Source organism: Eleutherodactylus coqui, chromosome 11 (genome assembly GCF_035609145.1).
Source record: "Eleutherodactylus coqui strain aEleCoq1 chromosome 11, aEleCoq1.hap1, whole genome shotgun sequence".
Lineage (NCBI taxonomy): Eukaryota > Metazoa > Chordata > Amphibia > Anura > Eleutherodactylidae > Eleutherodactylus > Eleutherodactylus coqui.
The window spans coordinates 121368537-121395777 of record NC_089847.1 but is presented as its reverse complement, the minus strand read 5'-3'; the positions used below and the strand labels follow the sequence as shown (position 1 = coordinate 121395777).

Sequence of the window (27241 nt, the reverse complement as noted above, 5' to 3'; positions counted from 1 at the left end):
AAGAGGCAGCGGTGTGTCCCGCAGGCAGTAATTGTGCTTAGTTGGAGGTAGTGTGTTGCTTAGCTAAGGTGTGCCTAGCTAATGAGGGTTTGTCCAAAGTAAAAATTGTTAGGGGCGGGGGGGGGCACTCTTGCCGCTATTGTGGCTTAATAGTGAGATCTGGGAACCTGAGATGCAGCCCTGCATGTTGCCCCTCGCCTGCCCTATCCGTTTCTGTGTCGTTTCCATCACTTTCTTAGGTTTTGCAGATTTTCACAAATGAAAACCTTAGCGAGCATCGGCGATATACAAAAATGCTCAAGTGGGGTTCGTTACTCAAAACGAACTCTCGAGCATCGCGGAAAGCTCGGCTCGAGCAACGAGCACCCGAGCATTTTGGTGCTCGCTCATCTCTAATCGTGGACTGTCCAGTGGTTGTCTTCATAATTTCACATTTTCTTCCCCTAGAAGTAATGACCTTCCCTTAATCCCGTCCCTGTAGGGTAGACTTGTACTGCAGCAGTTCTCCTCTGCTGACCCCACATGATCCTCTGCTGACCCCACATCAACTTTATTTTCCTTTATTTTTCCTACAAGACAAAAGAAAAAAAAACACTTTACACAATAGTTACAATAATTGAACCTCTATTAGCAATTGTCATAGTATCTATACAAATACAGCCGGGGCTAAGATCGGGAATTCACTATCCAAATGTGGCTACAAAGTATCACTTTAATCTGACCGCTCCTCTTTAAATAAGCAATATCTGTAAATTCTTCTCTTTTGTCTTTCCTTAGTATAATCCATGATGTTTGACCGGTGGCTCCAACATCTTCCAGTCGGTACAATAATGGAGTCGTTGCATCTGGTGCTGCAGCTCATCACGTTCACTTGGAAGAGACTGAATGGGATGAGCTTCAATATCAAGGACCGCTTGTAAGGTGGTGGAAAGGTTAACCCTCTGTGTCACAGTACCGGGGTTTTATGGGTCCAAGAGTCGGTAGTGAGACACATGGCACCCAGGGGCAGACCGCGGGGTTGACTTATTTTCAGCTTCCTGGATCCCCAACTCGTGTAAGATGAAGCCCAAATTGCACTCAACATGGCCTAACATGCCCCAACACACTTCATTGCCTTCACTATGTATTTATGACAGCTAGGTCAGACACCCTGGTTCTGATTACTACGTGGATACGAGCGCCCTTGATTTCCACCAGCCGACACACAGTTAACACACATTGAGGTTATGGGTCGCGTTCAAGGACGACTAAATAAAGTTTAAAGCTTTACTATAAAAAGGGCGAGTAGTACTTATGTAAAATATGCAAAATGAGATATTTGCAAAACGGTAAGGAGCATTCAAATACACAAACCGTATGAAAATAAGAAGCAGGGCACTGCAATGCTCAGGCCACCATATTTCATATCATGAATTTACCAGCAAGTGGATACCAAACATGACATTTGATAGATGATTAGATTAGCAGGTATGCAATTCCATGGGTCGCACAGCAGGGGGAGTGAATGCACTGCGTTCGTAGTACATTCAGAGTTTTGAAAATATAATCGATTTGTTCCAAAATCTTAGTCAGTAAGTCTGGAGGATGCGTATTGGAGGGACAGGGAGACTGGAATTTCCTGCAAATGGCTAATTTTGTTATCACTACAGCCGAGGGCTTCCTTGCTGGTCCCAAAAGGAGCAAAAGGGATTAAAGGCCCCTCCAGTGAATGAATATTGATGAGCTCTGCTTGGCAGGAAATATACCCAGACATCTGTCCTAAGAGATCCAGCTCTCAAAGTGGGTGGCTTAGGACAGACCTAAGTGGCTGATTCTAGAGAGGATAGCTTCCACAGTAAAGATGGGTGCACAACCCATAATACACTCTGTATTCATGGAAAATGCCCTTTTTGATATGCTTGTAACTTTTCCCAGCTGTCATATCACAGAATAAAAACTATTTAAAAAAATAAAAATTGCCAAGGTTGCATCCGTAAAAGTCCAATTTATTAAAATACCACATTATTAATCCCACCCAAAAAAATGCCACACCAAAATGCACCCTGTCTCCAAGGTAAAAACAAAAGAAAAAGAGATGGAAAAGTCACATGTATCCCAGACATGGGACCAATAAAAATTACAGGTCACTAAAAACAAGCCCTCTTACAGCTGCGTTGACGGAATATTAAAAACATTATGGGGGGGGGGTCAAAAATGGCGACTACAAGCAAATTTTAGTTTTAAATGTATTTTATTTTTTTAATACTATTACTATTTTTAAAAAAACCTATGTGAATTTTCTATCTCTATACTTATACTGACCCACAGAATTAAGTAGATGTTATTTTTCTGGCACCGTTAATACAGTAATAATAACTGGCCAATTGCCTTTTTTTTCCATTTCACCCCACTTAGAAATTGTTCAAAGTTTTCCAATACATTATCTGGTACAATAATGGAACCATTGAAAAATACAACTTGTCCGCGAAAGACGAGCCCTCATGTAGAGAAGTCAGTGGAACAATAAAAAAGGGATTTTATTTGAAAGCGAGAAAGGAGAAAAGGAAAAAACACAACTAAAAGTTCTGCGGTGAACAGGTATTAAACCTTGTGGGAATGTGTAGAGGTTGAGCAGGACTTGGCGCGTGTTTGTGCTCATCTGTTCATAAATGAAGGATTATCCTTGGGATTCTTAAATTAATAAGTCTATACATAATCCGAAAGTTGACAGGTGTTCTGTAAATATGAGTTTCCGAGATGGGACAATAATATTTCGGACAATCTCCTGCTATTGTTACCTGCTTTTTCCAGTTTCCATTGGATGCTATTATTCTTGCACTCGTGCTCAACTTTACAAGTGAACATTTTCCCGAAGTCTTCCTCTTTAACAGTGTAACTCATACATCCAATAACACAAAGTACTTTACTCTCTTCATCTTCAGACGTCTGTGAAGGCATCACTTCATCTTCTTTGCACCATGTCACTTTTAGCTTTTGTGGGTAAAATGAGTGAATTCTGCACTTGAGCTCCAACTGGTCTCCAACATTGTAGGATGTTTGGTTGGATTGAATGGGCTCAGCTGTAAATGTACAGAAATATATCAGCCAAACATAAGGAGAAATCATTTTGAGAATAGATAGAAGTAAGAAAGAGAACTGAAATGAATTCATCACAATCTACCAAACCAAGCCATGGAAATTCGGTGGGAGTTTACTAAAGAGTGCTGATCTTAAGTCAGTCTTTAGCTGCAATAAATCTCTTTTTTAAACTTGCATTTTAATTTTTAGGGCAAAAAAATGTGTGCTGAGGCCTGAGAAGGAGAGCAGAGCCATGCTTGGGACTGAGAAGGAGAGCAGAGCCATGCTTGGGACTGAGAAGGAGAGCAGAGCCATGCTTGGGACTGAGAAGGAGAGCAGAGCCATGCTTGGGACTGAGAAGGAGAGCAGAGCCATGCTTGGGACTGAGAAGGAGAGCAGAGCCATGCTTGGGACTGAGAAGGAGAGCAGAGCCATGCTTGGGACTGAGAAGGAGAGCAGAGCCATGCTTGGGACTGAGAAGGAGAGCAGAGCCATGCTTGGGACTGAGAAGGAGAGCAGAGCCATGCTTGGGACTGAGAAGGAGGGCAAAGCCATGCTTGGGACTGAGAAGGAGGGCAAAGCCATGCTTGGGACTGAGAAGGAGGGCAAAGCCACGCTTGGGACTGAGAAGGAGGGCAAAGCCACGCTTGGGACTGAGAAGGAGGGCAAAGCCACGCTTGGGACTGAGAAGGAGGGCAAAGCCACGCTTGGGACTGAGAAGGAGGGCAAAGCCACGCTTGGGACTGAGAAGGAGGGCAAAGCCACGCTTGGGACTGAGAAGAAGGACGGAGTCACGCTGGCGACTGAGAAGGAGGATGGAGTCATGCTGGCGACTGAGAAGTTGAGCGAAGCCATTTGGCGGACTGAGAAGGAAAGTATAGACATTCAGAGGACTGAGAAGAGCAGAACCATTTGGGGGATTGCGAAGGAGAGCAGAGCCATGCTGGAGACAGAGAAAGAGAACCGAGCCATGCTGGGGACTGACAAGGAGAGCGGAGCCATACTGTCGACAGAGAGAGGAGCCATGCTGGGGACTGAGAAGGAGAGAAGAGTCATGTTGGGGACTGAGAAGGAGAGGAGAGCCATCCTGAGGACTGAGGATAACTAGAAGAATATGGGAAGGAAAGTGAAAGATCAGGTAAAAATATACATATTAAAACATTTGAGAACCTTGCTATTAGAAGTAGAAAGAAAGAACAAAGACCAAAAATTCTGAAGAAAAGTAGAGGAGCAAGAGACACCAATTACAAACTAAAATGTTTCTACACAAATGCACAGAGCATGGGACATAAACAAGGGGAATTAGAGCTTCTAACACGGGAAGAAATATGATGTCATAGGCATCATGGAAACTTGGTGGGATGATACACATGATTGGAATAAAATACTTGAAGGATACAACCTTTTTATAAGAAACAGACCTAATAAAAGAGGAGGAAGTGTTGCATTGTATGTTAGGAAAGCATACAGCTCCACAGAGATTCAAGCTTCAGAGCTGGGAGTTCTGTAGAAACTGTTTAACTATGATTAAAAGGAGAGAATAACAGAAAGGACACTATTGTAGGCATTTACTATAGGCCACCTGGAGAAGCAGAAGATATGGATAACTCTTTCTACATCAGATGGCCAAGCTCTCAAAAAAGCAGGACATAGTGATTGTGGGAGATTTTAACTATTCAGACATTTTTGGGGAATCTTTCTCAGCCAAAAGTAATGGGTCCAACAAATTCTTATCCGCTCTTGCTGATAACTTTATCTTCCAAAAAGAGAAAACAGGAGGATCTGCGATCTTGGACCTAATTCTTATCACCAGGGAGGAAATCATTGAGGAAGCATGATTAGCTGCAACCTTGGGAGGCAGTGATCATGCTATCCTTGAATTTTGGATAATAAGGGGAGGAAGACCTGAGAAGACTCAGACCTCAAGGTTAGATTTCAGAAAGGCAGATTTTAATGGACTCAGGAAGGTGGTAGGAAGAATCAAATGTCTGGATGTTCTTAAGGACAGAAATGTCCAGGAAGGTTGGGAAATATTGCAAAATGCGATTCTCAAAGCACAATCATTAACAATCCCTAAAATAAGGAAGAATGGGAAGCATTTAAAGAGACCAGGATGGATGAACACAGAACTTGCACACATGTTAAAAAGGAAGAAAAATCTGTTTATCAAATGGAAAGAGGGGGGAATATCTAAAGAAGAATATAATGCGGTCTGCAGAAACTGTAGGGCAAGTATCAGAAAAGCTAAAACTAATCATGAATTAAGGGTTGTAACAGAGGCTAAAAGCAATAAAAAATGATTTTGTGGGCATGTCAAAAGTAAAAGAAAAGTCAAAGATGCAATAGGATGTTTACAGGATCAAAATGGTGAATTGGTTAAAAATGATGTTGAGAATGCCAAATTTTTTAATTCCTATTTTGTACGTGTTTTCTCTCAGAAACTAAATGTAACATCAACTGATCTTCCCTGTGCTATTGGGGGAGTAAATGAATGCAGGCTATCTATAAACAGACAGATGGTGAGAGAGCACTTGGCTAAGTTAAATGAATTCAAGTCTCCAGCTCCAGGTGAATTACATCCTAGGATACTAAAGGAAGCATCAGAGGTAGTTGCTGAACTACTTGCCATAATCCTTAAAAATTCTTGGAGAACAGGAGAAGTCCCAGAAGATTGGAAAAGGGCAGATGTCCTTCTCTTCAAAAAAGGGAAGAAGATGGATCCAGGAAACTACAGGCCTGTGACCCTGACTTCTATACTGGGAAAGATTTTTGAACAAATTATTAAACAGCATGTATGCAAGTACTTGGATAAAAATGGAGTAATTCACCAGAGCCAGCATGGGTTTGTAACAAACAAGTCATGCCAGACTAATCTAATTTCCTTCTATGACAGAATCACAGATAAGGGAAATGCTGTAGATATAGTATATCTTGACTTTAGTAAAGCATTTAACAAAGTAGAGAAGAGAGGGCTAATTCAAAAAGATCTAGAAAACCTTGAAGTGGGTGGGGACTAAAAGAATTATATTTAACAAGGAAAAATGCAAAGTCCTACATCTGGGCAAGAAAAATGAAAGAAGCACTTACAGAATGGGAGAAATTGGGCTAAGCAGCAGCACATGTGAAAAAGACAGGTATAGTAATAGATCACAGACTGAACATGAGTCAGCAGTGTGATTCAGCAGCAAAAAAGGCAAACACAATTCTGGGATGTATTAAGAGAAGCACAGAGTCTAGATCACATGAGGTAATTATCCCCCTCTACTCTTCCTTAGTCAGACCTCACCTGGAATAGTGTGTCCAGTTCTGGGCACCACAATTTAAAAAGACATAGGCAAACTGGGGCAAGTTCAGAGAAGAGTAACCAGGATGGTGAGTCGTCTGCAAATCATGTCATATGAGTAACTCTACCATTCTGTGATTCTGTGAGAAGAGCAGAGCCATGCTGGGACTGAGAAAGACAGGAGAGCCATACTTGGAACTGAGAAAGACAGGAGAGGGGTGCCATGATGGGGACTGAGAAGGAGAGGATCCATGCTGGAGACTGGGGAGAAGATCAGAGCTATGTGTAGGGACTGAGAATGAGAGGAGAAGCATGCTGGTGTTGCAGTAATCCCTTAATTTATGTGATAAAGGGTATCAAAGCCTCATCAACAATGTATGCCTAATTGTCTGTATTGTGCATCGGAGAAGAACACTACATGGAACAATTAGGTCTTGTTCCAAAGCCCTTCTGAAGGAAGTAGTCCGCTCAGAGGAGTTTTTATTGCAAAAAGTAGAACAAAGAAGTCAATAATAGTCCAATAACAGTGGACAACTCCATAAGTTACAACTTATTGCAGTAGTAAAATAACAAATCATTATAACGTTAAACACTGATGAATAAATATATAATGTAAGGAGTTGCTTAAATTATCTTACACCAATAAAAGTGAAAGAATGCGAATACATTGACTAAATATGGTCTCCATGAAATGCTCAAAATCCCCCACAACTAAAGATATGCTGTCTTCATTAGCTTTGGCAATCTTTGCCCACCCTTCCTTCAAAAGCGCTCCAAATCTGTCAGATTCTGAGAGTATCTTGTGTGTAGTGCCCTCTTCAGGTCAACCCACAGATCTTCAATGGGTTTCAGGTCTAGGCTCTGGCAGGTCTACTCCAAAACTTCGATCTTCTGTTGAACACATTCTTTTGTTGATCTGGAGGTATGCTTTGGGTCGTTGTCATGCTGAGGGGTGAAATTCCTCTTCATCTTCGGCTTTTTATCAGAGGCCTGAAAGTTTTGAGCCAAAATGGACCAATATTGGGAACTGTTCATAATTCCCTCCACCTTGACTAATGACCCAGGTCCAGCAACTGAAATACAGCCCCAAAGCATAATACTGCCTCCAACATCTTCACTGCAGGTCTGGTGTTCTTTTGGTGATGCGCAGTGTTGGCTTTGCATCAAGCATACCTTTTGGAATTCTGGTCAAATGTTCAACCTCGGTCTTGCAGTGTCCGAGGAGACAGCGTGGTAGAGAAATAACCTTATCACAGGGCTCTACTGTCTCCTCCCTAAGGATAGCTCAGGACCCGACCTTGTTACTGCTGGGGGAGATCATGGGAACAGTAACCACTGTTACCTGTAGTTCAACTTGTCACTCGTGACGCCATCGATCCGTCCTCTGTGGTGGGTTCCTCCGAAGTCAATTCCGGGAAATTAAGTACTCTTTTCTGAACAGGAACCAGGAATGTTTAGTTCTGCCCGTTTACTTAAACATGTATAAATTATAACAGTCTAGCAATTCTCACATTGGTGATGCAGGGAGGATTCACTGGGTATTCATATCTACAGTCCCAGTTATCTGTAGGCATTCACGCTCCCGGTAACTCTTTCTTTTTCCTGTTATTCACTAACACTTCTCTCACTTATTAGTGGCTCCTTTCTCCCTCTATTGACTCATGCGGTTTCCCATTAACTCTGGGCCACTGCAGTCTCATCAGACCATAGCACATTCTTGGACATTCTTATGACAGACTTCATGTGAGTTTTAGCAAAACCTAGTCATGCTTGGATGTTTTTCTTTGTTAGAAATGGCTTCTTACCCCTTTACCCCATAGCCCAGAAATATGAAGAATACGGGAGATGGCTGTCACATACACTAGATAATCAAAACTCCTGCAGCTCCTTAGTGTTGCTGTAGGCCTCTTGGCTGCCTCCCGGACCAATTTTCTTTTGGTCTTTTCATCAATTTTTGAAGGGCATCCAGTTCTTGGTAATGTCTGTCATGTCCGTGCAGCACACAAGCACCGCGCTCAGCATGGATGCAGGGTGACATACATAACACCTGCAGTTGATAATGCTATGCACTGTAGAACAGTGCGCACCACAACAGGAGTACGTAAACCAGTATGTAAAGCCCGTGCGACACAAGAGTACTACGCTCAGCATGGCGTTAGAGAATGTACACACTGCTGGAAATAGACGCACACCACGCTATGCAGAAAGAGACGTAGCCCCACTCTAGGGAGAAAGAAGCCTGGCCCTAATCTAGCAGGGGGGTAAAGGGTCCCTGCCTAGAAGCGGAGTAAAGACCTCGATAAAGGAGCCCTACGGTCTTCTTCCTGGGCGCTGATTGTCCATATAGAGGCCCCTGGAGAGATGAACTGAACAACAAAGCAATATAGAAGTGAAAACAGAAATACAACTGAAAAGAAAATCGCAGCAACTTATCTGGAAGTAGCAGTACACCCCGCACAGAGGAGCTCCACTCTCCACTACTTCTCTATGGAGCTGAATAAGCAGCACTGAGCAAAGGGAGGGGTGAGAATATAAAGCTACTCCACACCTGAGGATTGGCACCGCAATTAGAGGAGCACACCTCCAACCTTCTCCCAGGTATGACTAATCCAGCATGCATCATGCACCAAAGAGAGACAGCACCCAGCAGTCTCTGCACATGGTGCATTAACCCTTGTCCTGCATAACAAGGTGACAGGTCATGGCCTGCGTTAAGGCCACCATGCAACGACGCTGTCGTGACCGAAAAGCCGCGTCAATATCATTGTTGTGCCAAATTTATTAAATTTCTTGATGACGACTTCACTGTGCCCCATGGTATATGTAATGTCTTGGAGATGTTTTGGTCCCTGTTTCCTGACTGATACCTTCCAACAATCCAATCCCGTTGATGTACTGTAAGCTCTTTACGTACCAACTAAGAAAATGTCAGCAATCTCCTACGAGAAGACCTGAACTTTATATGGGGTAAATCAGAATCTGACTACTATTTATCGTGAGTTTTGCTGTGATTGGCTAATTCTGAACAACCACATCCCCAAGTATAAGAGGGTGTGAACACTTATGCAACCACATTATTTTTTTTTATTTCCACCCTAAAATGATTCACCTTTGTGGGATTTTTTTATCATGGCAAAAGCCTGGCATTTTAACAGGGGTGTAGACTTTTTATATCTACTATAGATTAGGTGGAAGCCGGTGCACAATGGTTCACATATCGGTTTTAGTATTATTCTGAAGTATAGGACCCCAATGTTCTGACCCGTATCATAGCACTGATTGCCTCGGTTACTTACCCAACATCTCCAGTTTCCATTGAACAACCCTAGGCGTTGTACCCGACGGATACTTCACTTTACACCGAAATGTTTTCCCAAAGTCTTCCTTTGTAATGGTGCAAAGGTTCACAGAACTTGTAAGAGGATAGAGTCCATTTTCATCTCTTGTTTCTTCAGTATTTTGTGATGGAATTTCTTCGATATCTTTGTACCATAACACTTGTAAACTTTTTGGGTAACATGAATGAATTCTGCATGTCAGCTCCAACTGATCCCCAACCCCGTAGGATTCTTGGTTGCTCTGAATTGGATCCAGTTTGGGAATAGCTGCAAATAGGAAAATACACAAATAGTATCTCCATTAAAAGTCAATTAGAGAATAGATTGTCCTAATGTGGCCACAATTAATGCATTATATCTCCAACCACTGCTCTCCTGAGATTCATCCTGTCCTGTGGTGAAATCTGCACTATTATGTGGATGGCAGACCTGAAGGCCATAGCAACCCATCAGGACCTCATGATCACATCATGGTGTGTCCAATAGATGAAAGAGGGAGCCCCCTCCCTTTGTCAGCCTTTTACATGCTGCAATCACATTGACCGAGGTATGTAAAGGGCAAAACAGTGGAGATCAGGGGTTTCTCCAGTCTCCGCTGTTAAACAGGTACTGTGCCCCCATTGCTATCATCTCGGAGTACCCCTGCCAGTATTCTGATATTGTGCTCTAAAAAGGCGTATGCATCAGAATAAAGCCCATTAGTGACCTGTAGCTATCCCCCTAGTATATATTAGTGGGGTAGTGTTACCTTGGTTAGTTATTTCTTTCTGTTTTAAACTCCTAGTCTCTTTTTACTCAGATGGTCATGTGATCTCAATTACGAACAGTTCAGATCTACTTGCGATTATGTGTTCTCAAATTAAATCAGTTTGTCAGTCTGTGTGATGGTGTTACATGCACTTACTACAGAAACTGCCTATAGGGGGACACAGACACCCCTGTCACAGTTAGGGCTCACCCCCACTGGCGATAGATATTTTTGCGATGCGAGAGTGAGTGAAAACGCATGATTATGAAACCAATGATTTTCAATGGTTTCATACTCATTTGCGATGTTTTAACTAAGTGACGGACGCTGGAGGAGTTCTTTACGGCAGTGGGCATGAGGCCTAAGGATATGGTCACGCAGTCGAACTTGTTTGGGAATTTTTTTTTTGTACGAATTCTGGCTCCAAAAACATCTGTGCCTGTCTGCCTCGGAGCCGCATGTGGATTTAGTCCTTCAATGGGTAAAGTCATCGTGCGGAATTCTGACGCATTTTCATCACATGGATTTTGCCCATTGGCAGAGCTATCTCTGCATGCCGATCCATGCTAAAAACCACTGCAGAAAGCCACGGATTTCAACATGGTTTTTAGGGGCAGATTTTCATGGAAGATTCCATGGCGAATTTTGCCGTGTAAACACCATCAGTTATGATTGTATTCTCAGGATAAGATAGTCATACTTACATTTCACCTTCAGTATTTGATATCTGCGAATGGGCGACTTCAGAGCTGCATGGTGAACTTCCAGATTAAGCGCGGCCCTATTATGTATTTGGAATTCGGGAGTTATATGTATGGCGCAGTCACAGTTGAAGAGGTACGAGTGCATATAGGATGTTATAACCGGGTCCAGGCGCAGGTTTCCAGAATCATTTCTGGTCTGTAGAGGCACAGCCTGCTCAGTATCGGTGCTTTGTGATTCGGTCCTCTTTGGCTTTCCGGAGCTCCAAGAAGTTTCTTCACTCTTGACTCCTACATCTTTCTCCAAATATACGTTTATAGTAAGATTTTTTGGTCTGAAGCCTGATATTTGGCAATTTAGAGTATTCTCTGTCATATGAAGCAGATCTTTTGCAGTGATCTCGGAGACCCTTGGTTTTACTGTAAAGATGAGAAATGACAGTTTATGGGTTATTAGGTTGCAGAAATGAGGGAGGTCATAGGCCTGTCTGCTGCATACGAGATCACGGATACTATAGAAAGGGCCATTTTACTACCTGAGTGGGCTCAGTACATGGGTATTAAAACTTGTCCCTGTGTGTCTGAGCTTGTACTGCTAACTCGCTCATGGAACGGCCAGCAGGGGGGGCGAGGCAGTGCAGGAGATTTCTCTACTCTCGCTCCCCCGCCCCTCTCCATTGAGATAATACAGTGGCCGTTCACTAATGAACGGTCGCTATTTACACTGAACGATGAGCTCATCGCTCATCGTTTATGCTGCATCGTTAACTCTGACGTTGTTTGCTCAATCAAACAAGAAATCATCAGGTCCAAACGGACCCTAAGACCTTAATGCATGGCCTTCAGATCTTCAACTGTAACCTCATTGGCTCTCTAAACAGTGATGCTCATTGGTTATATTCCAGTCAAGGAAAGCTGGTTCATATAAACCTATGGATGTTGTGCTTGCTTTATCTGTTAATTCTTACTAAAGACTGTAAATAATGTTCTTACCTTTGTACATTATTGCTGCCGTTATAAGGCAGATGACGGCCATCAGAACAAGCCCGAGTATAATCCACGGTATTGTACTGTGCCCTGTCAGAAAGTAAAGAGGACAAAAGAAAGGAATAAACAGTCACAATGAGGAGGGGTACCGGCTTCCTCCTGAGATTTTCCTAAGCATTTAACCAGCTAATTGCTAATGATGTAATATAGAGCAATTTGGTATCTTAAATTAAACACAAAAGCACTAAACCTTAGGCTGCATTCCCACGAACGTATATCGGCTCGGTTTTCACGCCGAGCCGATATACGTCGTCCTCATGTGCAGGGGGGAGGATGGAAGAGCCAGGAGCAGGAACTGAGCTCCCGCCCCATCTCTGCCTTCTCTCCACCCCTCTGCACTATTTGCAATGAAAGGAGATGGGGCGGGGTTAAGTTCCGAGAATTAGCCCTGCCCCCGCCCCTCCCCATTGCGAATAGTGCAGAGGGGCGGAGAGGAGGCAGAGAGGGGGTGGGAGCTCAGTTCCTGCCCCTGGCTCTTCCATCCCCCCCCCCCTCACACGAGGACAACATATATCGGCTCGGCGTGAAAACCGAGCCGATATACGTTCGTGGGAATGCAGCCTAAAGATGATAAATATCTGAACCAAGGACAGTGGCTCTGAGTGTCTCTTTAGGGCCCATAATGCTCTCCATCCAAGAACAGGTGAAGTGGAACTAGCTGAGCTCCATTTTACATTTGAAACCAACTATATAATCTAACAAAGTGCCCTGAGGTTTTATTTACAGTACTAGTCAAAAGTTTGGACACACCTTTTCATTCCGTGGTGTGTGCTTGTTTTTTTTGTATATTCTGTACTGCATATTCATATTGAAAACTATGAAGGAACACATATTGGATTAAGTAGTAAATAAAAACATCTTTAGTGACCAAGCCTGTTTGCGCCTTAATGACCAAGCCAAATTTTAGAAATCTGACGTGTCCCTTTAACATAGAATAAATCCGTAAAAGTTCTGCATATCAAGTAATTCTGGCTTTTTTCGCCACTTATTGTACTTCATTTAGGTGGTAAAAAGAGACCCATAAAATTGGTGGAGATTTAATAAAAGCGTCAAAATTGGGAAAATTTTGAAAAAAAATGTAATATTTTTCACCTTTTAAACTGCAATATGTCAAATATGTACAAACATACTGCACAAATTTTTGATAAGATGTATATTTCTTTTATGTCTACTTTATTCTGGAAGCACATTTAAAAAAACTTTAGTTTTTTAAACCATTTAGTTTTTAACCATTTAGGAGACATACAAAAATTTTGAGCAACGTTTTGTTTTCCTGCACCAAGCTGAGTTTGCAAAGGCTCATAGGTGTCAGAATGATAGATACCCTAACAATTGACCCAATTTTTTTGTATGTTTTTATTAAACATTTTCAAGACATACATCAAAACACAACATGTGAAATTAAGATAATTGTCTCTACAAAGTTATGGTAGTAGATCAGGAATTGACCCCATTTTAAAAAACACACCCCTTACTGTATTCACTGAGGGGGGGGGGGTCGTGAGTATTTTTACCCCACATTTTTTTTAGGAGTTAATGCAATTTAGAGGAAAAAAAAATAAAATGTCATATTATTGCAATAATATGTCATTTTAAAGACAAGTTTTTTTCTATAGTGCATATGTAAATGAGGATTTGCACCCCAAAATGGATACCCCCTGTTTGTCCTGTGTTCAGAAACATACCCATTGTGGCCCTAATATTATGTCTGTATGCACAACGGGGCCAAAACCGAAATTAGCAGCCTGTGGCTTTAAGAACAGAAATTTAGCTTGGAGGTGTTTCAAGTCCCATTGCCCACTTGTAGAGCCACTGAGCGGCCAAAACGACAGAGAACCCCCACAAATGACCCCATTTTGAAAACTAGACCCCTAAATGAATTCATCTAGAGGCGTACTGTGTATTTTGACCCCACAGTTTTTTAATAAATATAAGCAAAGAAGAAGGGAAAACTGGGGAGACGCACCCCAAATTTTAAAGCACTGGTACTTGTGTGTTCAGCAAAACCCACATTGTAGCTTCAATCTACTTACAGGTCACATGGCTCGGCCTATAATGGAGGGAACACCCATTGGATTTCAGGGCACAACTGAATAAATTTCAGGCGGCATTTCACACTTGTGCAAAAAAAAAAATAAAAAAAGGGGGACTCTCTAAAAATAATCCCCCCTCCTCCCTCAGGGGTAATTATGGAGACCTGGTTAGGATGCGTACATGGGGTAATAAAACCAGGTATCCCTCCTCCCACGCTTGCTGCAAACCCATCACTTTTTGTGGGGGTGTTTCTTGACCTCAGCAGGGATGGGGTGTAGAAAGTGGTGGTCTGCGAACCTTCGCACCTCCTCAGACTTGTAAGCTTGCTGAGGTGCAGGGAACAAGGATATTTTAAATTTCCCGGGCCCTCCGCGGCTTCTGTGCTTGCGTCCACCATTTTGCAGACGAGCACATGTGCAGAAGCCAGGGAAGGTCTGTGGATTAAGATCCTGGCGGGGAACAAATCTGGGTGCCTTAGGTAAGTAATTTTACCTCCCATCACAGATCTGATCCATGAGGGGAGGTAAAACTAACTTTTTTTTTTAACTTTTACATGATCGCCGTTATCCATTGGATAACGGTGATCACATGACCAAGGACCGCATAATGCAGCCCCCCTTAAAATCTTCAGGTTCTTGGCTACCTTTGGTAGCCAGGAAAAGGTAGATTTTAAATTTTCCGGACCCTCTGCAACTTCTGCGCACGCGTCCCTGACTTTGCTGACGGGCGCATGCACAGAAGTTGGGGAAAGGTCTATGGATAAACATTGTGCCAGGGGACAAATCTGGGGGCCTTAGGTAAGTAATTTCATCTTCCCTCACAGAGCCGATCCATGAGGGGAGATGAAACTTTAACTTTATTTAACTTTTATGTGATCTGTGTTATCCATTGGATAATGGCGATTGCGTGACTGGGGGTCGCACACCGCAGCCCCTAATAACAGCTACAGGCTATCGGCTACCTCCGACAGACGATAACAGGGAGCTGTCACATACAGAGTCCCCGAGGCTTAGGTCTGCAGGGTCGGTGTCTTTTTACAGCCCTGGGGATTAAAGCCCAAACACCCAGGATGTGAAAACACGTATGGGTGGTCACTAAAGGGTTAAACAAAGCAGACTATATTTTAGATTCTTCAAAGTAGCCCATTTTGCTTTGATGACTACTTTGCACACACTGGGCATGCTCACAATCAGCTTCATGAGGTCGTCACCTGGAGTGGTTTTCAGTTATCAGGTTCGCCTTGTCAAGAGTTAGTTTGTGGAATTTTTTTGCCTTCTTCACGTGTTTGTGGCCATCAGTGGTGTTGTGCAGAGGTTGGGTTGCTACGCAGTTCCATACAGTGTTTAGACCTACTCAACTACTGTTCTAATCCACATTCTGACAAAAAAAACAACACTCAACTAAGTAAAGACTCAAATGACAGTCCATAATTACTTTACGACATGAAGGTCATTCACTCCTGAACATTTCAAAAACTTTGAAAGTATCCTCATATCGTCATAAAAACCATCAAATGCTATGATGAAACTGGCTCTCCTGAGGACCTTCCCAGGGAAGGAAGACCAAGAGTTACCTCTGCTGCAGAGGAGAAGCTCATTAGAGTTACCAGCCTCAGAAACAGCTAATTAATAATATCTCAGATTAGAATCCACATAAATATTTCACAGAGATGAAGTACCAGACATATCTCAACATCAACTGTTCAGAGAAGACTGAGAATAAGGCCTTTACGGTCAAATTGCTTAAGAAAAGGCACTACTGAGGAACATCAACAAGAAGAAAATTGCTTGGGCCAAGAAACACAAGGAATGGACATTAGACAAGCGGAAATCTATACTTTGGTCTAATGAGTCCAAATTTGAGATTTTTGGTTCTAACCGCAGTGTCTTTGTGAGGTGCAGAAAAGGTGAGCTGTTGGTTTCTACATGTGGGGTTCCCATTGCGAAGGAGGAGGAGGAGGTGTTAAATTGTGGGGGGTTACTGGTGACACTGTTGGTGATTTATGCAAAATTCAAGTCACACTTCAAGTCAAGTACCACAGCATTCTGCAACCACGTGCCATCCCATCTGGTTTGTACTTCATAGTACCATAATTTTTTTTTAACAAGACAATAACCCCAAACACCTTTACTCTGGGCTACGTAAGGGCTATCTGACCAAGAACAAGAGTGATGAAGTGCTGCGTCAGACGACGTGGCCTCCACCATCACCTGACCTAAACCCAACTGAGAAGGTTTGGGATGAGTTGGACTACAGAGTGAAGGAAAACAGCCAACAAGTGCTCAGCACTTCTGGGAACTCCTTCAAGACTGTTGGTTAACCACTCCAGGTAACTACCTCATGAAGCCGAATGACAGAATACCAAGAGTGTGCAAAGCTGCCATCAAAGCAGAAGGGGGCCATTTTGAAGAATGTAAAATATAAAACATATTCTCGTCTTGCACTTTTTTGGTTTACTACTTAATTCCATGAGTGTTCTTTTTTATGTCTTCCATATGAAACTACAGTGTACAAGAAAAACGTGTCCAAACATGTGTCTGGTACTGTAAGTAGGAGAAGCTGCTTGGCCGATCCATGACACAAAGCAGAAGATGTACTTCCATAATTAGATGTAGAAACTGCATTCATTCCTTCAAACTGTTCCAGAACACAACTACATTTTTAGACCAGAGTCCATCACCTATAAAAGGTGGAAAAAAATATTCCGCTACCGATACTGATATACAAATAACGTGTCACAATTCATGACTCCAAGTGATCACCTCATATTAGGAGTCAGAAGAATATTCCAAGTCACAATGTTCAGAGCCCAAATAAGTAGGTTGATCTAATGCATGTTACAAGGACATTCCAATCTGTGGCTTACTTACCTCTAGGTTGCACTGAGAGGGTAACATTAACCATAAAAGCATCCTTCAGCGACCTGTGGCTGATTACACAGGAATACACATCCCCATCTTCATCTAGGCTCATGGGGGTCACGGACAGCACACTTGTCACATTGTACGTTCCATCCTTGTTCTGAACAGCTACACTGGTGCAGGTCCGACTATCCAGGTCAGATATGTCAGAGGAAGCTTTACTAGCCTTCAGCCATTGTATTGTCACTTTTTCTGGGTGGAAGCCAGTCACATAACATTTAGCCGATTTCTCAGTGTCTGGATTCATTACTAACGTGGGGTCACTCACTGCGCAAACCGGCTTAGCTGAAGAGGAACAAAGAGATGTTATAATGCATACGTTATAAACGGGAGCACTTTTACAGTGTGGGTGTCCCTAAATGTGGGACTAACAGAAGACACAAAAGTAGATATAGTATTACTACACAGGATACTAAGGGTGTAGTTGTTACTACCTAGGGCACTATGAATGGGAAGATTGTGTACAGGTGTGGATAACATAGAGAGGGTACTGGAAAAGCATATAGCCAAAGATATATGTGTGTATACATGTAAAATTCTGCAGAGACAAGTTATGGCTAGAAGAAGTCATCAGTGCAGTCTGGACCAGGTGGATAAGAAAAGGGAAAGTGCATGACTCCAATCAGAGAAGACATCACCTATGATCCCTGGAGGTAACTGCACTGTAAGCACCTATACAGTCTGCAATGCGACTGTTTAGCACTAGGATCTACTTCTATATGGTCACTGTATGGTGGGTAATATTAGTCTTTTTGTAGTTTTTTTTCAGTAACAGAAAGCAAAGACATCTGGATGCTGCTATGATTAGATTGAAACTTAAAGACTCTGTCAGCCACTTTGAGTCCTATGAGCTGAACTTATGTGCTCTAAGTAGCTGACCCGCTGAGTCCGGCGATGTAAATTTTATACTACCCTTCCCCGCTGTATTCCCAGTGTCAGCACTGAAACCGGATGCTACAGTGCATCGAGCTGCACGCTAAGTAGTCCTCCCATTTTAAACTTAGAACAGCAGGACTACTTGGCATGCTGCACAATGTATTCAGTGAGAGCTGGTTTGTACACCGACACCGGGGGAACAGCGGAGCTGGAAAGTATAGAACTTACATCCCTGGACTCAACGGGTCACTTACTATGCGTCCATAAGTTTAGCTAAAAGGGTTCAAAGTAGCTGATAGAGTCTAATTTTAGGCCTTCATTTCAGTCCATCAAGCTGGGTTTCCCTCTCTTTTATTCCGTTGTTCCCTTTTGGTTAAAGGGGTATTCCGGAACTTTTAAAAAATGATTTCTATTGATGATCAAACCATATGTTTTAACTCGTTGCTGTTTTATGGGACAACGACGCCGTTATGTGATAATGTGACGTGCGGTGGCTCACAAGGATATAGTTGAGACCCTGCCGTAGCCAATATGGCGCTGGGGTGTAACACCCTCAGACAACATGATTGATGGGGAACCCGATGGCAGCTGACCTCAACCAGCGTGAGAAGCGTGTGGAGGCGCCTTGTTGCTTACATGGGCCTGTGAATAGTCCATAGGGGTAGTTTCTTACTCAGACGTGTTGTGATTGTTGACAAGACATGTAAAGCTGTGACAAGAGGATTAGCTGGTGCTGTAGCCATCATCCAGCATATAACCTTGATACGAGCATTTTCCCTTGGGATGACAAGCGTGGAGAGAGATTGGGTTGGGCAGAAACTGTGACTAAAGTGGGTTTGGCTGATATGGATAGAATGCACCAGAGGTTGGCATGGGAAGTAGGCTTTTAAGCTAACAGTAAAGATGAGGATAGAGGCGGCAGTAGTAGTGATGGAGATAAGGAGCAAGGCATTTAGGCAATTTATGTAGCCTACCTGTCGCCTGCCCTGTTGAACCGCCATGTATAACTGCATAAACCACTTGATTCAGGTGACTTCATACGAGTCAGACATGCGTGCCAGGGGAGTGAATGCTACTTGTAAAATACAAGCAACTGGCTACAGCTGGGAGTGGCTAGTTAGATTTGATTAATTAAGCAACTGGCCAGTGACCAGCAGGAGGCTCATGGCATTGATAAACACCACTTCCACACTAAAACTGGACATAGGGGTAGGGGGTGATGCTATTTGGGGGAGTTTGAACCAAAAGCGTATGAACATAATACAATCTGGGCAGAATGCATACCATAGGCAAAAACAGTTCAGATAAGCAGTGTGGTATCAATGGTGTAGATCTAGCAGCGATGAGCATGGGGCATATAATCATAGAATAGAATCAAAGAATGGTAGAGCTGGAAGGGACCTCCAGGGTCATCGGGTCCAACCCCCTGCTCAGTGCAGGATTCACTAAATCATCCCAGACAGATGCCTGTCCAGCCTCTGTTTGATAACTATCACTGAAGGAGAACTCACCACCTCCTGTGGCAACCTGTTCCATCATTCATTACCCTCACTGTCAGTATCTACTAAAGTATCTACTGTGTTGCATTGAGCAACCCCGGACTACACTGTGCCAGATTTCTATGAGCTATGACCCTCGTTGTGCCTATAGTAGCAGCACTTACCTGACACCTCCAGAGTGACTTTACTTATCGCTTTGTCAGGAGTGATGATAACAGTACAGGTATATTTTCCCTCATCACTGAACTGCAAGTTGGGTATATGCAGACTGGCATCTCCTCCCACAAGTCCATCGTCTGGTATATATGACCCAGATCTGCTGGCATTATGAATTTTACCGTCAAACAAATAGACACGTTTTTCTGTGTTTTGCGATGTGCTCACAGTCCAGCCCACTGAAATCATAGACTGATCCAAAACTGAAGGCTCATAGCCAAAGAAGTGACAAGGAATGACCCCAATTTTATCGAGCAGTGCCTTCACGGGGGAATCGATCCTGCGGATTTCTAATTTACCTGAAAGATAAATAAGAGTAATCTATTTGACGGCATGCTGACATGACTTGTTATATATATCTACAGTAGGTGACATACTTGTAGAACGCTGCTTCCATCAGTGGAGGTGTACCATGCCCTAGAGAACCCATTCGGGGTGTTGTGACCGCACTGGAATTCATACAGTAGAGAATTTGGTGCTAGGTCGACCACTGCAGGGATTTGTGACCGTATATGCCATAAATGTCTGATCAGTGGGGGTCTGACAACTGGGGGACCTCCACTGTTTCTGTATCTCCCACAGACTTCTCAGGACTAGAGTTATTGGGATTTGTATAGTAGGAGTCAACGTAGTCACCCATCCCCTTTCATGATCAGACAGCTCTGGTATGTTCCCTCGATATACCATAAATGTCTTTAGGAGCAAAAACCCTGTTAACCCCTTCCTTCACATTGCTGTGCATATAGTGTTAAGAAGTATAGGTCCTTTAAAAAAAAGCAAAGAGTCAAAGATGTCCAGACAACAAACTATAGACCTAAATTATGGCTAGAAGAAGTCATTATGGCGATCTGGGCAGGATAGAATAGATGGGAAAAGTGAATGACTCCAAACACAGAAGACTCCAGCCGAGTGTCACTAGATATAACTGTAATCACATATACAGTCTTCAGAGCACCTCTGTAGGTCCGGTATCTACCACTATATGGTCACTGCATAGTGGTAATAGCTTTCTTGTACACTTCATTTTATTTAGTAGCAGTATGATAACATTAATGAGTCCCTACTGAATAGTAATGGTCATGATGTGGCGGTATTATTTGGGCCTCATATAGTGGTCTCATTCTTCGATTTTTGTTTCCTAAAGTGTTTATTACCTTTTTCGTGGCATCATTATTACTATTGGTCTTCGTATAGTGACTGTAGTATATGGCATGTGCCTGCGTTGTTAGTACAATATTTCATCATATGGGCCCCATTTTTAATTTTGCCCAGTGCCAATTTTGTGTAAAACCAAAGACTAGATCCACTAATGAAAAACGCAGGTGATACCACTTTACTATACAGACCCCAGACCCAAACTCCTGATTGTACAAGCTCCCCTAGAGTGCAGACGGTACCCACGGGCAGAGCTGTGGGGGAAACTTGTGGACCTGTGAGTGGCGTAAGGACTGATATGTGGGTGTTCTGGCTGGCACGTGGGCATAAGGGGACTGTGGTAAATAAGTGGGCCACACCTCTGTTCTATCACTGCATCCTTAGATCACCTTCACAGGGACGAGCACGACCTTGGGACGGGAAACTCTGTCAAAATCGCCTCCCATCACTTCTGTGAAGTTGCGATCCTATGGCGCGGCTTTCAGCTGTATTAGAGGATCGGCAAGTGTTTCCCATTGTTTACAATGGGAAACCTCGCGTGTGCATCGCATGCCGTGCGTTTTACTGTCCCATTGAAACCAATGGGTGATGCGTTCCGAAGAACGAGAAAAGACAGGACATGCAGTGAAGCGGTACAGGAATACATCACTCATGTATATGACTGCATTCAAAAGAATGGGGTTCATATTCGCGCGAGATTTGTGCGTCTCATGCAGCGCACAAATCCTGCACGGGTTTCTCAGCCGTGCGAATCCGGCCTAATAGGGCAGAGCACACAGCTATGAGGGCACGGTCCCTGGGCCCTGGTTGCCAGCCCAAACTATTCTCCTCGCTGCAGGCTAATTAACCCCTTAGTGACAAAGCCTGTTTATGCTTTAATGACCAACTACTTTTTTCAGCTTTTTTCATCGTTGCATTCCTAGCGCCATAACTTTTCCATTTTTCTGTCGACAGCCGTATGAGGGCTTGTTTTTTGCAGGACAAGTTTTATTTTAATGGCATCATTTTTGGGTACATATAGGCCTCATGTCCACGGGGAAAAGGTGATTTAAAATCCGCAGCGTTTCTCCCGCACGCGGATCCGCGCCCCATGGGGATGCATTAGACACCCGCAGGTAGTTAAATACCTGCAGATGTCATTTTTCCCGTCAGGTGCGGATCCGCGTGTGGGAAAAAAAATGGACATGCTCCATTTTCGTGCAGGTCTCCCGCGGGGACGGCTCCCGCAGGCTTCTATTGAAGCCTATGGAAGCCGTCCGGATCCGCAGAACACCCGTACCAGAATTAAAAACTTACCTGTCCGGACGCTGCAGATCTTCCCTCTGTCGTGGCCGTATCTTCTTTCTTCGGCCCGGCGCATGCACGCGGCACGCTGCCGGCGTGCCGAGCACATCCGCCGGGCCGAAGAAAGAAGATCCGGCCGCGACGGAGGGAAGATCCGCAGCATCTGAACAGGTGAGTTTATTCTTATTTTTAGGCCTCATGTCCGCGGGGCAGGAGGGACCCGCTGCGGATTCTACATGAAGAATCCGCGGCGGGCCTGATTTTCCCCGTGGACATGAGGCCATAATGTATTGTATAATTTTTTAGGGGGATTGAGGAAAAAAGTTCTACCGTTTGTTTTTTGGACTTCATTTTTATGGCGTTCACTGTGCAAAAGAACTACTGTGATAACATTATTCTCCGGTCGGCACGATTCCGGTGATACCAAGTTTATACCCTTTTTTATGTTTTGCTATTTTTGTACATAAACACTTTTTTTTTTTTTAAGATTTGCTTACAGCGTAAGGGCTTATTCACACAGGCGTTGGGTGTTTTTACGTTCGCCCGCCAGTGCCGTAAAAAGGCGTGAACAGGCACACAAAGCTAACGTTTGTGTGCCCATCCAGATGGCCCTGGTCCAGCGCATATATGCCGAGCCCACAATGTCGTTGGGCGGGGGGAGACAGTTTAGCTCTGTAGACTGTCTTCCCCCTCCCTCCCCCTCGCCGGATCTTAGCAAGGGAAGGAGGTGGGAGCTTAGCAACTAGCTCCGCCCCTGCCCCCTCCCACTGCAAACAGCCGTCAAGGGGCGGAAAGGAGGAGAGAGTTTAGCAGTCACGCTGCTAAACTCCCTCCCACCTCCCTTCTCTGCAGCTGTCATAGGCTCCCATAGGAGTCTATGGCAGCAGCCGTATGCTGGCCAGGAAAGATAATTCTATCTATCCTGCCCGGCCTAAAAGTGCCAGGCGCTATATTTGCCGGGCGCTTTTACGCCACGGGAATACGCCTATATAATCTGGAATCTAATGCATCAGATGGTAGCATGTATCGGACGGCCGTGAAAACAGCGGCTGATATACGCTCGTGTGAATAAAGCCTAAAAGGGGAAAGGTGGAGTTTTGCCGTTTTTACTTTTACTATTTTTTTCTTAATTTATTTTTTTTTGGTGTTCCACTAGAGAACTTGAATATCGCCATCTTTCATCATTCTTCTAATACACTACTAGACTTCAGTAGGGCCGGCTTCACCGCGGAATTCCGTGGCGGAGCCGGTCACGGCGCGCCCCCAGAGACCCCAATACTTACCTCTGGATCCGGCGTCCTACGTCCCGCATGACGCTAGATGGGGAAGTGGTTTCACGCTATCTTCCACTCTGCTACAGCAGAAGATAGCGTCACGGACGGCTTCCATTGACTGCAATGTAAGCCGTCTGCGCGCACACCCGAGGCAAATAGAGCGGTGGAATTCCACACCGTAAGCATTGTGCTATTAAGGTTCAATAGAACCTAATAGCTGCGGGCAACGCAGCGGATTTCCGTCGCGTATTAGGCGGCGGAAATCCGTCCGTGGGAAGGAGCCCTAAAGCAGTGTATTATAAAGCCTATGAAACTTTGCGCCTCACAGGCCACCATAGCCGACACACTCGGAGGTCAAATTCAAGCCTCTGGGTATAATAGCAATCCTTTGGGACCCCCTGATGATCACATCGCAGGGGTCCAATGGTTGAGAGAGGGAGCTCACTCCGTTAGTGTTTTACATGCAATGATTGCACAGACAGCAGGATACAAAGGGTTAAACAGGGGGGATCAGAGGTTCCACTGCAGGTGGGAGAAGCGACCCTGCAGTGACAGGAGAGGAGGTCATGGGACCCCTGTTCTTAGGATCAGGGTGGGGGTCTCAGTGGTGAAATCCCCACCCATCATACACTTATACTCTTCCTGTGGACAGTGGGGAACATCAGATTTTGGGAGGGCCAGGTTATATTCCAGGCCAAGCTATGACTTTGCATTTCTTCTTTTCCTTTCACTTTGCAGTTCTATCAGACACATTGATAAGAGAAGCATAAAGTGTGACTTACCTCCTAGAGAGCAGCAGAAGAGGCTGAGGATCAGCACCGCAGTCTGCAGGGGGAACCTCTGCAGGTATTCTGGGAGCCCCATAGCAGATCTGTAACAGCAGACTCCATATAACCCAGGGCTGGGCGAGCCCCTCTACTTTCACTTTCTGATTTGCAACAAACAGGAAGTCTCGGTCATCCACAGCCGCTCCGTCCTCCTCTGTCCAGGGATAGAAGGGTTTGTAAACATGTAGCTGATTTTGTAACAGATTTTGGTGCGGATCTGCAGCAGATTTCACCCTTTCAATTTGAAATCCTCTGCAGATTGGAACCAAATCAGCTCCGTGTGAACGCACCCAACGGCTGGCTTCACACGGGCGAGAAAATCACGCAAGATTCGTGCGTTGTGAGACACACAAATCTCGCACAAATATGAATCCCATTCTTTTGAACGGGGTGATACACATGAGCGAGGCTTCCCTGCATGGGAAACAAATCACAACATGTTCTATCTTGTGCGTGCCTTCACACATGGTCTCCAATGGGACCGGCGGCAGCAGCGCAAAACATGCTAGGTGCACGCGATGCAAGGTCTCTGATTGAAAACAATGGGAGAAACTCCCCGAAGTGATGCGAGGCTGTTTTCACATGAAATCGTCTTGGGGCTTTCACATGGATGGCGAGCGCGATATGAGGGCGGGATTCACGGCCCCCATATCGCGCTTGCCCGGGTGGAGTTGGCATAAGAAATAAAAGTTGTGCTCGATGTTGTTACTATGAGAAGCAAAGACAGATTTCCTGTTAGACGGGTCTCATTATTTCCCCCCATTTTCGGCAGAAGTGAAAAACACAACGGTGACGAATTTTTGATACCACTTTTATTGTAGCTATTTTCCTATTTTGAGACTTTTTAAAACGTCTCAATTGATAAATCTGTCTAATTACCTCCCACAAATAAAACCCCGCCCCTTTTTCTAGACATTTTTGGGAAGTGTCTAGTGATGCTTAACATCTGTTCTTGTTGGCGCAGATCAATAGTAACTTTGTCTTAAAGGGGTATTACTGGCATTTACTATTGATGACCTATCCTCCGGGTAGTAGATAGGCATGTATCAGCTGATTCTCTGACCCTGTTAGTACAGCGGAGCCGGATGTCTGCATTGTGGTTGGAGCCGGACGTGTAATAGAAGGCATCATTCCTGTACATTTCATTGGGAGTGAAGCTATCGCTGCGGACATCTAGCCCCGCTGCACTTACAATGGGCTGAGGAACCCTTAGTGACAAGTGACCTTCCCAGGGTGGCATACCCACGCTCCTATAATGTCAGGGAGACTTTTCTACCACTTGGCCAGCAGCAACTCAGGCTCATCCACTAGGTGGTGCTGTGCGGGGTGTCCAGTAAACCAGGGCTTCTCCACCTCTTTCCACTATGGGCTCAACACAGGTCACCTTCCAGAGCCATATTACAATATGGGCGTGGTCTATATACTATTGGATGGGACATGTGTCTTTGACTTTGGCACATATTTCTCACTGTATTCGTATACGGTCCTCGGAGATAATCCTAAATTTTCACACCATGTCAGAACCTTACTGATAGCTGGGGGGCTGCTTGCATTTTTCTCTCCACAGTTTTAGTTATCTGGTTCAGAATTAATTGTTATTAATAAACCGGGATTTTGGAAAAATCCAGGATTTGCCCAAAGAGAATAATTAACCTGCATTTTTTTTTCATTAAAACCTTTGAAAAAGGACACCTGTAATCTGATTGGTTGCTGTCAGGAAATGCTCCAGTTTTCTTGGTGATAGTTCAGACAACTTTTCCCCAATGAGTCGGACATATGAGCTGTTCAGTTATAGAAGGTCTTGAGGGGGGACGGGCCTGCATTGACCAAGGGAGGTGTTTAAGTAAATTCCCCACCCCCTGTCTCCACCCCCGCAGAGCTTCAGTGGGATTTATTATTAGTTCAGTCTTTGTTTATCCCCATGTTGTACAAAAACATAATGCAACATCACAAGAGAAAGATATATATATATATAGAATTATCTTTATTTTGTACATATTTGTTCAGTGTAATGTATAAAGAGACAAAACAATCTGAAAATAGATGAATTTAAAGATCTGTGACTACACAAAATGCATGGAATATGCCCCCCGCCCCAAATAAATATATATTATGCTTTGATAAAATATATGTTCACTTTTCACATATAGAAGTAACTTACTGAAAAGTTGAGTCACTGTGTACATTCATTATAGGAGTTATTCTAAATTATACTCCAGAGCTGCACTCGCTATTCTGGCGGAGTCACTGTGTACATACATTACTTACCCTGTACTGAGCCTGCGTCATATCCTGTATTATACTCCAGAGCTGCACTCACTATTCTGCTGGTGGAGTCACTGTGTACTTACATTACTTATCCTGTACTGATCCTGAGTTACATCCTGTATTATACTCCAGAGCTGCACTCGCTATTCTGGCGGAGTCACTGTGTAAATACATTACTTACCCTGTACTGAGCCAGCGTCATATCCTGTATTATACTGCAGAGCTGTACTCACTATTCTGCTGGTGGAGTCACTGTGTACATATATTACTTACCCTGTACTGAGCCAGCGTCATATCCTGTATTATACTCCAGAGCTGCACTCACTATTCTGCTGGTGGAGTCACTGTGTACATACATTACTTATCCTGTACTGATCCTGAGTTACATCCCGTATTATACTCCAGGGCTGCACTCAATATTCTGCAGGCTTCAGAGCTAAAATATCATAGCATATCCTACTTGTTCCGTATCTGCACAGAGTTTGATTCTCATTATGGTAACTGTTGCCTTTACACCAGACACTATACAGTCACCGGAAAGAAGCCGCCTGTATTGTAGTATCTCAGCTACGCTGTTTTCAGAAATTTGCCATTTTCAGTGACAATGAGCAGAATACTGAGTGCAGCTCTGGAGTATAATACAGGGCATAATTTAGGATCAGAACAGGATAAATAATGTATGTACATCTCCACCAGCAGAATAGTGAGTGCAG

At 43.9% G+C, this 27241-nt stretch overlaps 1 protein-coding gene across 2 annotated transcripts; it reads right to left on the bottom strand.

Moving 5' to 3' along the window:
- On the bottom strand, positions 1-24346 carry LOC136582409 (CXADR-like membrane protein). 2 transcript variants are annotated; one of them, XM_066583438.1, is made up of 8 exons: positions 24216-24346; positions 19669-20019; positions 17079-17414; positions 12121-12204; positions 11131-11547; positions 9637-9945; positions 2778-3059; positions 1-569 (listed from the first exon to the last, which is right to left on the bottom strand). In XM_066583438.1, exons 1-8 carry the CDS (start codon positions 24295-24297, stop codon positions 421-423), a joined length of 2010 nt encoding a protein of 669 aa, XP_066439535.1. In that variant the 5' UTR covers positions 24298-24346; the 3' UTR covers positions 1-420. The 2 variants fall into 2 exon arrangements, with proteins under 2 accessions (XP_066439535.1, XP_066439536.1); XM_066583439.1 differs by lacking the exon at positions 2778-3059.
- Between the last annotated feature and the right edge of the window lie 2895 nt (positions 24347-27241).